Source organism: Mytilus californianus, unplaced genomic scaffold, assembly GCF_021869535.1.
Source record: "Mytilus californianus isolate M0D057914Y unplaced genomic scaffold, xbMytCali1.0.p SCAF_9, whole genome shotgun sequence".
Taxonomy (NCBI): Eukaryota; Metazoa; Mollusca; class Bivalvia; order Mytilida; family Mytilidae; genus Mytilus; species Mytilus californianus.
In genome coordinates, this window is record NW_026262745.1 from 45680850 (window position 1) to 45693555 (window position 12706).

General features: G+C 30.3%; 1 protein-coding gene across 1 annotated transcript in view; it reads right to left on the reverse strand.

Moving 5' to 3' along the window:
- The window catches only part of LOC127714328 (putative polypeptide N-acetylgalactosaminyltransferase 10), a 31617-nt gene that overhangs the window by 10421 nt on the left and 8490 nt on the right, over positions 1-12706 (reverse strand). Inside the window, exons 2-5 of the mRNA XM_052220389.1 lie at positions 4977-5171; positions 3600-3681; positions 2522-2666; positions 532-698 (exon numbers count right to left, since the gene is read on the reverse strand). Coding sequence (XP_052076349.1) covers positions 532-698; positions 2522-2666; positions 3600-3681; positions 4977-5132 — 550 coding nt within the window. The 5' untranslated portion in view covers positions 5133-5171. The remainder of the gene's footprint in view (positions 1-531; positions 699-2521; positions 2667-3599; positions 3682-4976; positions 5172-12706) is intronic.

Here is a 12706-nt window from a genome sequence, read left to right on the forward strand (position 1 = left end):
ATGGTGACACACCTACGTCTAATGACAAAATTTATGGTGACACACCGATGTCTAATGACAGAATATATGGTGACACACAGATGTCTAATGACACAATAGATGGTGACACACAGATGTCTAATGACACAATATATAGTGACACACATATGTCTAATGACTCAATACATGATGACACACAGTTGTCTAATGGCACAATATATAGTAAAACACAGATGTCTAATAATAATAATCTGATAATTTTGACAATAAATGAATAAGGATCACAAATGTACTAAATTTCAAAGTATCTTCTACAAATTCAATGTCAAAATTTTCTGGTTAGTTTTTGGAGATATTTTTTTCAAAAAGTTCTCATGGAAACAGTTGGTAGCTGATTGTCTTATTTCTTACTTTGTCTAAAGCACATCTGAACGAAGGTGATGGTTGTTGAACCAGCTTTTACAGCTTGCCAACCCTCACACTTGTATGATAGCTTGTTCTGTAATACCTTTTGGGTCATATCTAAATACAGAAGTTAGTATGAAAACAAACCTTTACTGCTAAAATCATCAACCAATATGACCTCTTTTAGAAGACCTGGTGGTGATCTCTCAACAGCACTCCATGCAGTCCTAAGTAATGTGGACCAGTGTTCATTATGGAAAGGGACTATTACACTAGCTGTTGGTAGTTTATTCCAGTACTTCTTATTTTTACAACTGTAATGATAAAAAATCAAATAAAAACTCATATTTGATTCATTTGCTGCAACAGAACATGCTCAAATATTTTGTTTTCATAAAAAAAAAATGCCTTAACAAATTCATATATAAATGAGTTTACAATTGTTCCAAGTTTGTAATAATTGCTCAAGCAATTATTGTATGATTGATTTATTTTGATATTAGAAGTATGCTTGGATTATGGAACAATTTTACTTTTGTTTCTGAACCTGCCCCAAGGGTCAATATTCTTACAGTATTAAGTACAAGTACTAATCCAAGAATCTTGCAGTTCAGGTACTTATATTTGGTTGGTGAGTACCGATATTAAGCTTGGTTTATGAAAGTTTATATAGAAACATTTTTTATAGTAAAATATGCGTCTATCTAATAGTATCTTCGTATATGTAAGAGAATGATAATCCCTTTCTTCATGATTAAGTACGAGCGTTAGTGAGTACTTATCATGAAGTAAGGGATTATCATTCTCTTACAAACTTAGAATATTGTAAAGTGGTCAAGGTTCTCAAATGATCTCTTAATTGGTTGTATTTAAGAATTAGTTTCATTGTCAGTGCAATGTTTTTAATTAATGCATGACTTCCTTTTTAGGCATTTCATTTATGGATAAGTTTTAGTGATGGAAGGACTTTCATATCATTTGGGAATTATTTTTAAAAAATATTTCGTTATAGATATTAGGTGACACAACAGAACAAAGAAATTGTAGGAATTGTATATGTTTCCTGATTGTGAGTATGAATGTATATCATGTAATATTTTAGTGAGAAATTATCCTTTTTTTTAATTTACAGTTTACATGTAAATCAAATGATACATTTGAGTTACAACTAAATTTTATTTAACAGCCAATATTTTGGTCTGGCTTTTTACATCAAATACTATTTCATTATGTCAGGGAAATTTTCAAATAAAATGCCTTTAAAAGTTTTTAATATGTTCAAAACTAAAATTAAATTCCTGTTTTTTTTTAGTTCTTTTTTTATTTTGTCGGAATATTGGAAATAACTAATCTTCCAAACTGCTGATCCAGTAATCAAAGTTTTTGAAAGCTAAATATTAAGTTGTTGTTTTTTTTTATTTCAAAGCTTTTTTTTTTTCTTTTTTTGCAAATGCTTTGATATTGTTTAATTATTTAGTAATTTGAAGAATATTATAATAATAACATTCACGGTACCAATTTAACTGCACAGTAAACTTCAACTTATTTAGAGTTTTTTCTTTGTTTCACAATTCAACTTTTAGTCACTTTGTGATAAATCCTTTCAATCTGATAAATGTGCTTGGGGGCAGTTGTAACTCATTTATAGAAACTCTTTGTTTTGAACTGTAAATAGACCCAAATAACAATGAATAATAGGATAATCCCTTACTAAGAACATGATTTGCATTCATTCTTCACAACTAAGAGGCATCAGATCCTACAATTTCATTGGTTGAGAGCACTTTGCTATATTCTAAATATTGGGTAAAACTTAGTAATAAAAATTCAATCTTTATAATCTTGATTAAATGTTTTGCCAATGTTTTATCTAAAAAAATCTTAAATATCTTTTTTTTAAATTATCTAACAAAAGTAAAACCTTACTCAGGATGTCTGATGTCCTTCATGGATCTTTATATAGAAACATTTTTTATAGTAAAATATGCGTCTATCTAATAGTATCTTCATATTGAGTAAAACATAGTAATAAAAATTCAATCTTTATAATCTTGATTAAATGTTTTGCCAATGTTTTATCTAAAAAAATTTTAAATATCTTTTTTTTAAATTAAATCGAACAAAAGTAAAACCTTACTCAGGATGTCTGATGTCCTTCATGGATCTATGCATGGAGATCTTATCACTTGCAAAGGCATTAAAACCATTCACTTTATATAAGTCTGCTTTCTTCTTCTCTTCCCCAGCATCTAATATGACAGACTGTCCCTGCTCACCAGGACCTACAAATAGAGAGCTTAATCAATTTCAAACATTTAAAGACAGTTAATTAGTTAGATTTCCATGGAAGATCTTTCATCATCTGCTAACAACTATAAACTGAACACATCCATTTCACTATGGGGAAACCCCAGAATATAATCATGTTAATAAAATAATGCAGGACAAGGATGAGATCAAATGTAACCAATTCTAGCAGATATAATGTAAAGTGGTATATTTGTTTGCAGAATAAAAATTTGGCCATTATAAGGACAAATCTTTACTTGTTTTTTTTCTTGTCCCTTATTCTAATCATCCTCAAAAGATCAAATTGTGCAAAGATATATTTTCATGATTTTATCTTAGTTGCAAAATTTGCAGATAACAAAGAATGTGTCCATAGTACACAGATGCCCAAATTGCACTATCATTTTCTATGTTCAGTGGACTGTGAAATTGGGGTCAAAACTCTAATTTGGCATTAAAATTAGAAAGATCATATCATAGGGAACATGTGTACTAAGTTTCAAGTTGATTGGACTTCATCAAAAACTACCTTTACCAAAAACTTTAACCTGAAGCGGGACATACGGATGAATGGACGGACGAACAAACAGATGCACAGACCGAAAAACATAATGCCCCTAGGTAGGGCATAAAAACCTCTTGAAAAATTTCCTTTTAATAGTATGTGATAAAGAGTATCATAAACAAACATGACTTTAAAAATGATGAACAGATATATATATCCTTCGTGTTGCTTTCTGTACAGACCAACAGCTTAACTCTATTCACTGAGGTCATGTGAACTTAAAAATAGACACACAGACAAGCAACAAACTGCCAGGCATCCAACATCTGTTTTATGTTGTTTTTTTTAAGTTGAGCCCACAACTATTATAAAGTGTTTAAAAGTCTTTGCTGATTAAATAACGATAATAGGAAATCCTCACCGGTTCTTTGTTTTTCTTCAGCTATCTGTTTATAATTATGCCAATCTATTTTTTTCATGTCTCCATCTCCAACAATCAGTGCCTACAATACAAAATATCTGATGAAGATTCTTAATAATACTTTTCAGTAAGTTTTTCTTACTTGTATCTATTGTTCTTTTCACTTTCTGTGGGTGGAAATGTTGATGTATAGTTGACCATATAATTTAAGTTTCTCTTACCTTATAGCCTCTTACAATAGTACTTTAAACACAGTATAAATTTGCCAAATATTTCTACAAAGTTTTGAAAATAAAAATGTGTGTATGCTGTTACTGTTCAGGAGTAACTAGCCAATTCTTATATAAAAATGTAGTGAAAGTACTTTACAAAATATCAGAGATACCTTTAACTGATTGCAGACAAAATTTTGTAAAATATTTTAAGAGAATTCCTATTTCTGTAGTTTCTGTAGTGAAAATTCATTGATTTGGAATTTCATTGGTCCAGACAAGTACGTAATTTGCCCATTACAATTCAATGAGAAATAGCATTTCATCAAGCATCAAAAAACAAAATCCAGGAAAAGGAGAAGGTACAATTTTGGACCCAAATTAGCACTAAAATCAAACCTTTCTCCAATTTGCAGAATTAAATTTTGAATCTATGCATATTTCATTTCTGTTTTTTTGTTATAATACAACACTGTTTTTTTACAAATTATGCAGCCATGAAATGACAGTAAACTAGTGAAATTGAAAAATTTTACAAAATATTGAGTTTGACCATCATACATGCTTAAAAATAATTTTTATAGCACTACTCCCATCTAAAAGTATTAACACACATGAAGTGCAACTGGTGATTGTCTACTAGTTGACAAAAATTATTTTGGGTGACACTTGTACTCTTTATCTAGGCAAAATGTTTTTGAAATTTTTGCACTGATGGCCAAACTCTGGCAAATCTCATTTATTATATTATTCTTATGACGTCACAGCCAAATTGATGTTTACATTTTCTGAAAAGTTTCCTTCAAATGTTTACAAAAAATGATTTTTGATGGTATGATGCGAATTTTCAATTTCCTCAAATTTACAGGGCCAACAAACATGATTAAAATCCCCAAAATGCACCTTCTGGAAAGATCCCCTTCCTCTGTCATTGTCTGATGATAGCATAAGCATAGGCAATCTTAAATTGGATTGACAAAAAAATCTTATTAAATACTTTTTTGAGGCGTAAAAAACAAGACATTTTGCATGGTTTTTCATGATCTGATTTATAAAAACCCTAATTCCTTAGTTAACAAAGTTTTATATACTGAACTGTCATAGTATTACATTGTATCGCCTTCTGACACTCATAAAACTTCTCAACACTATCTCTATTCCTTACACGTTTGTTTCCTCCTCCTCCTCCTTCATGAGGAAACTTGCTATCAACGTACACCTCTTCTGCACCTCCATGACCACCTGTAAAGTACTTGATGGCCATAATACACAGCACAGCTGCTACTAAAAACTTGAGTAAGGTCACAGTGTTCCTCCTCATGATGCTATGTCAGCAACTATACCATTGGTTTCCACCTCCCTGAAAATAAAAATCTAGTGTTTAAAAGTACCATTATACAAATAAAAAAACCTAATCTCCTTTTAGTTTTTACAAAAACATTTTTAGACTTGCTAGTCGTAAAAAATATTTTTGACTAATGAAGCCTCTATTCTATTCTAGATAAAATGCTTCGCTGGGGCGCAGCTTGATACGACCGCAGAGGTCGAACCCTGAACAGTTGGGGCAAGTTTGGACACAACATTCAAGCTTGATACAGCTCTGAATTTGGATTGTTATTAAATATTTGACACAGCATAGGTTTCTGACACAGAAAGAATGTGGTCTAAGAACTTGAATTTTTTTAATTTACCTATTATGGTCCAATGTCCAAAATCAAAATACATGGTTAGATTCAGCATATCAAAGAACCCCATACATTCAATTTTTGTTAAAATCAAACAAAGTTTAATTTTGGACCCCAACTTGGACAAACTTGAAAACTGGGCCCATAATCAAAAATCTAAACACATGTTTAGATTCAGCATATCAAAGAACCCCAAGAATTCAATTTTTGCTAAAATCAAACTAAGTTTAATTTTGGACCCTTTGGACCTTAATGTAGACCAATTTAAAAAACGGGACTTAAAATTAAAAATCTAAATACACGGTTAGATTTGGAATATCAAAGAACCCCAATAATTCAATTTTTGATGAAATCAAACAAAGTTTAATTTTGGACCCTTTTGACCTCAATATGAACAAATTTGATAGCGGGGCCCACAAATAAAAAATCTAAATTCATGGTTAGATTCAGCATATCAAAGAACCCCATATATTCAATTTTTGTTGAAATCAAAAAAAGTTTAATTTTGGACCCCAACTTGGACCAACTTGAAAACTGGGCCCATAATCAAAAATCTAAACACATGTTTAGATTCAGCATATCAAAGAACCCCAAGAATTCAATTTTTGTTAAAATCAAACTAAGTTTAATTTTGGACCCTTTGGACCTCAATGAAGACCAATTTAAAAAACGGGACCCAAATTAAAAATCTAAAAACACGGTTAGATTTGGCATATCAAAGAACCCCAATAATTCAATTTTCGATGAAATCAAACAAAGTTTAATTTTGGACCCTTTTGACCTCAATATGAACCAATTTGATAGCGGGGCCTACAAATAAAAAATCTAAATACATGGTTAGATTCAGCATATCAAAGAACCTCATATATTCAATTTTGTTGAAATCAAACAAAGTTTAATTTTGGACCCCAATTTGGACCAACTTGAAAACTGGGCCCATAATCAAAAATCTAAATACATGTTTAGATTCAGCATATCAAAGAACCCCATATATTCAATTTTTGTTGAAATCAAACAAAGTTTAAATACTGGACCCTATCTTGGACCAACTTGAAAACTGGGCCCATAATCAAAAATATAAACACATGTTTAGATTCAGCAAATCAAAGAACCCCAAGAATTCAATTTTTGTCAAAATCAAACTAAGTTTAATTTTGGACCCTTTGGACCTCAATGTAGACCAATTTAAAAAACAGGACCCAAAATTAAAAACCTAAATACACGGTTAGATTTGGAATATCAAAGAACCCCAATAATTCAATTTTAGATGAAATCAAACAAAGTTTAATTTTGGACCCTTTTGACCTCAATATGAACCAATTAGATAACGGGGTCCACAAATAAAAAATCTAAATACATGGTTAGATTCAGCATATCAAAGAACCCCATATATTCAATTTTTGTTGAAATCAAACAAAGTTTAATTTTGGACCCCAATTTGGACCAACTTGAAAACTGGGCCAAAAATCAAAAATCTAAATACATGTTTAGATTCAGCATATCAAAGAACCTCATATATTCAATTTTTGCTAAAATCAAACAAAGTTTAATTTTGGACCCTTTGGACATTAATGTAGACCAATTTGAAAACTGGACCCAAAATTAAAAATCTAAATACACTGTTAGATTCGGCATAACAAATAAATAAATGTGATCAAGGATTTTACAAATCTAATGCGCCATACTGTGCAATTAAAGATTACTTCTTGAAATTTTTCAATATTTGAAATTTGAAAAAAAATTAATATTTGAAGAATAATTCTTTTTAATTTCTGAAATCTGAAATGAGAAAAAATTGGCCCCCCCCAATTTCTTTTTATCCCCCCCCCCCTTTTTCCCCCAAAAAAATTCTTTCCCTCAAGATATGGTCATAATCTCAATTCAAATTTCCAATGGAGTTGGCAACCATAATTACCCATTTAAATTTACCATAGTGCTAACTTCTATTTTATAATAGAATTAATAAAAATATAGTGTCAAATCTTTCATATGGATTTTTTTGTAAAAAAAAAAGATGAAAACATTTGCAGATATTTTTACTGGTCTTCCTTTATAAATATGCATTTCTTTAAACATAATTTAAAAGCAGTGTAAGGGAAGTAACCAAAACGTTGTATTTGGATTACCTCCCTTACACTGTTTTAGATTATCTTTATTGTTCATTAACCATTACTTTATACATAATTTAAAAGCAGTGTAAGGGAGATAATTTCAATGATATATTTGATTTATCTCCCTTACACTGCTTTAAATATGTTTTGTACTAAAGTATTTGTCCATTAACCAGGACAACCTTGTTTTTCCCCCTTTTTTGCCCCTAATTCCTAAACGGTTTGAGCCATAACCCCCCAAAGCAAATCCTAACCATCCCTTTGTGGTATGGAAACTTGTAGTATAATTTCAGAGAGATCCATACACCGTTCCACAGTTATTGTCTGGAAACTAGAAAATGCTCATTTTTGGCCCCTTTTTGGCCCCTAATTCCTTAACTGTTGGTACCATAACCCCCAAAATCAATCCCAACCTTCCTTTTGTGGTATTTAACCTAATGGTCAAATTTCAAAAAGATCCATTCACTTAAACTAAAGTTAGAGTGCGAAAACCAATATGTATTCGGACGACGACGCCGCCGGACGACGACGACGACGCCAACGTCATACCAATATACGACCACAAAATTTTTTTGCGGTCGTATAAAAATGTTACTGGCCATGCAACATTTTTACTAGCCTTGGCCGCAGGTGTTGTGGTTAATATTTGTGAAGACTGCCATATATTCTGCCTGTTTTAGTTTTTATTCCAGTGTGCTATATGTCACTCCTGACTTGTTCCAATGTTTAAGGAAAGAAGGACTTTGCCCTACGACCTAAGAAATATCTTTTAGTTAATTAAGGATGACAACTTGTTGATTTATAATTTCATCACAAATCATGTGAGATTTGTCCATTTATCATTTATGGTTAAATATTCAAAGTAGGTTATAATTCATACAAATGCTGATCTTTTATTGGCTGAAAGACAAATCCTTTGATTCCATCATATGTTTTTATTTTATAAAAATGAGACAACTCTTCACCAGAGACCAAATGACATAGACGTTAACAACTACTTTGAAATCAATATCTTCATTATGTCAATTTCAGCTATATAATATAATGTATAATTGATTGTATGTGGAATGATACTGATTTTATCTAAAAAGACAATTTATGCTAAACTTTTGATTCAACATGTTTTAAAATTACATATATTTTTTTTTATATCTAAAATCTGGAAATAAAAGTAAAAGAGAGGCGAAAGATACCAGAGGAACATTCAGACTCTTAGTCGAAAATGAACTGACAACGCCATGGCTAAAAAAGAAAAAGACCAACAGACAAACATTAGTACACAAAACACAACATAGAAAACAAAAGACTGAGCAGCACGAACAGCACCAAATTAAATGTTGTGTTTTTGAAATTTATATGAAATGAAAGCAAGTGACCATAACATTTTTTGCAAGAAGTATATATATACTTCTGTGCAGGGCATAAAAATAAATAAATATCAAGAATTGAGAAAAAAATGTGTAAATGATATGTTTATACTTCAACTGGAAATACAAAAAAGAAAGGCTATGTAGGTTTTAAGTTTTTAGGATTATATTAGAAGATGTATTTATGACTATACAGCTGTCACCAAAATATTGACATGTATATAAAGTCAAGATATATAATACTGTAAGCTAATATCTTTTTTCTTATCTTACCATGACTGACAGTTCTCAATAAACCTTTTAAGAAATGTTATTCATAAGTAATTCCCTGAAACATGTGTTTCATGATCTATTTGAAAGTATTGACTAAAACATGTAATAAATAGATAAAATTTATTTTATGTGAAGATGTCTATATACATCATGTACATGTACCTGTGCACTCAATAATTTGAACAATTGCTATTAATTTGTAAATTTTCCTGAAATTAATTAATTTGTGAATGTACACATGGTACAGGGTCTTATCAAGGGGTAGGGAATAAACTTCTTAATATACATCCAATTTAGCTTTGAATACCCTTGCAGTTGAAATTCAAAATTTTACTACATTTCATCCTAGAATGCACCTAAATAAGGTAATGCTTATACTGAATGAGATTTGTAAAGTCTATTTACGAGAATTCAATTTTGAATTTTCAGGGTCTTTTTAAGGGGATTTGGTAAAGAAAATCTTTACTTTTCAAGTTTGCTGTAAATTCTATTTTATTTGAAATTTAAGTATGAAGTTGGACACTTTCTCCATCTAGAAACCATTTAACTGTAAATCATAGGATTAAGATTTCCAGTAAATGATGTAGTGATAATCATTTAATAGATATAAGATGATGTGGTATGAGTCCATCCAAGTCAAAATTTATAAAAGTAAACCATTATAGGTCAAAGTACAGTCTTCAACACAGAGCCTTGGCTCACACCGAACAGCAAGCTATAAAGGGCCCCAAAAATTACTAATGTAAAACCATTCAAACGGGAAGGTTATTTGAGAAAAATGTTGTTTTGTAAGTCATTGTGTAAGTTACTCTAATTTACGATAAGTTTTCAAATTTTGTGAGATTTCATTAAATTTTTAAGTTAACTTAACTACATATAAGTTAGCGAAAAAAAACCCGGGTAATATATGTATAGTGTTCATAATGCTTTAGTTGTTAAAGATTTTAGACTAGTCCAATGTTAGCTGAGGTAATTAGAACCATAGTTTCTTGATAAATTCTAAATTTATGATCAGTAAATTAAAAAATAAATGTATGTTAGTGCATGTTATAAAGCAGGTCAATGGTGATACACTGACTTCTGAGCCAATGATTTCCCCAGGGACAAACAGACCACAAACAGCTGTATCCACCCAGTACTAAGAAATGTAAAATAACACCTTCTATAGTCACTATATATAAGTGATATTAAGAATCTGACACTCCAAAGTAAAGAGTTCAAGAGCCTGAAAATGAGGTAAGATTTAAACTGCTACAAAAATGGTAATAAGCTAAGATAGATGTTTAAGAAGGGGAGCCTGGAGACTATATATGTCATGTTCATGTAATACTAATTTACATGACATATAGGGTTCACTGACCCAGAAATGATAAGATTAACTAACATGAAAGCTGTTATCATATATGGTCAGTAACCTTTACAAAATCTGAACATGTTTACCCCAAGGATTGTAATAGTAGTCCTACTGTTAAAATTCTTGTTAAGCCCTGATACAGTACCAAAAAAAGAAAATTTGAACGAATCTTAGGGAATTACAAACAACAATACATTACCCTGAAAAATCATGTATATATATGTATGTAAAATTACAATCTTTTACCTCATGCACATCATGTGTATATAAAATTACAACCTCTATTGATGTTATTGGGTACCTTAAACTGCAGGTTCAAAGACACAAATGTATGTTCATTGATACACATGATATATGTAAGATATTACGGTACATTTTTACACCTGATTGAGTTTGGGTGTTGAACTGTTACAGAAAGTTTTTTGTGGTTGGCTTAATTAACTATACATGCTAGATATAAATCCTTTTCACTGATAATCTGAACACACCAAAGATGAATAGTTTTCTTGTTTATACAATGTTTATAAACATGATAAAGTTACTCTTCAGAAAAGATTTATATTCAATTGTAAACACTGACACAGGATAAACCAAATGTTAGTACAAGTTAGAAATACTGTGATACCTCAAAATAAATGGCCATATTTGAGTGACACAATGACCCCACCTATAGTAACAATGGTACAAGTATATAAACAAAGTTTTTTTTCTCATACAAATCTTTGATATTTTCTTTGTATTTTTTGACAATTCATCTCAAGAATTATGTTGATTTAGAGCTTGACATGGGGTATAGACTCTTGTTTGTTGTTGGACCATATTGGCATATATGTATATATATTAACCCCAAGATGTCTGTTGGATATTTTGTGTTGTTGGGTTGCTGTCTCATTGATGTTTACATTTACCACTCATATGACTCTTCTCCCTTTATCAATATATATATATATGAATATTTTTCCTAACTATTAAACGCAAAGTGGATAATATTGCATAATTTTTACTTTTTTCTTTATGAAATGCTATGAACATTTTTCTTCACAGCCTAGTGATTCATTTTGTGTAATTTCATGCTTTGTCAACTTAAAAAATAATGCATATTGTACATGTTGTAGCTCAGAAAACTTTGCAGAGTTGTCAATGCATTCATTTTATCATTAAAACAATAAATGATTTCAAATTTAAGTTATAATATGTAAATAATTTAACTTTGCTGGTGTAATTTAAAACCTTTTTACAATTATAGTCAATAAGTTTAAAAACCAATTACAAATAAGATAAAATGAAGAAATATTATAAATGCTCATGATGCTTTTAAAAACCAGATATTGATTTAAACATGTATTTATCTATTATATATATATGGAATACATTTCTAAACCTGACTTAATTAAAATTTCAACTGGCCATCAAAGTGTCTCAAGTTGAATCATAGAACAATTTCATTGAGACACATCAAATACTAGAGTTAGTAGATATAGGAAGATGTGGTATGAGTGCCAATGAGACAACTCTCCATCCAAGTAACAATTTATAAAAGTAAACCATTTTAGGTCTATTAAAGGGGCATTTGTTTTGAGATATAAAAAAAAAAAAAATATGATTTTTTTTGTTCAATCATTAATGAAAGTGAAATAGTGAAAAAATAATTCGCTTAAGCCTTTTACCAGTCAATTTGGTTCAACTTTGTAAAAATAATCAAACAAACATCAGTGATGAATTATTCACTTGCAAGTAAATAATTCAAACTCATTGAATCAGTATTCATGTGACCTTCAATTTAACCCTTAGCTGGAGATGGGATACGCATGTATTCAGCTATTAAAAGGAAAAGAATGTCAACATTGAAAGTGAAACAAGGATGAACCATTTGGTTAGCTGATTCGATCCACAAAACAATAATTCTTTTACACATGTTACAGGTAAACACGATATAATCTTACTTTTAAAAATACAATATGAAATCAGGTAGAAAAACCCAACTGCATGTGGTCCTTGTCTATTTATATTTATGTTTATATCGGGTTATATGACCGTCGGCAGTCTTCGGAGGTCATCTTGATGGTTAATTAGATGATGTCTAGACAAAAATACACACGAAATGT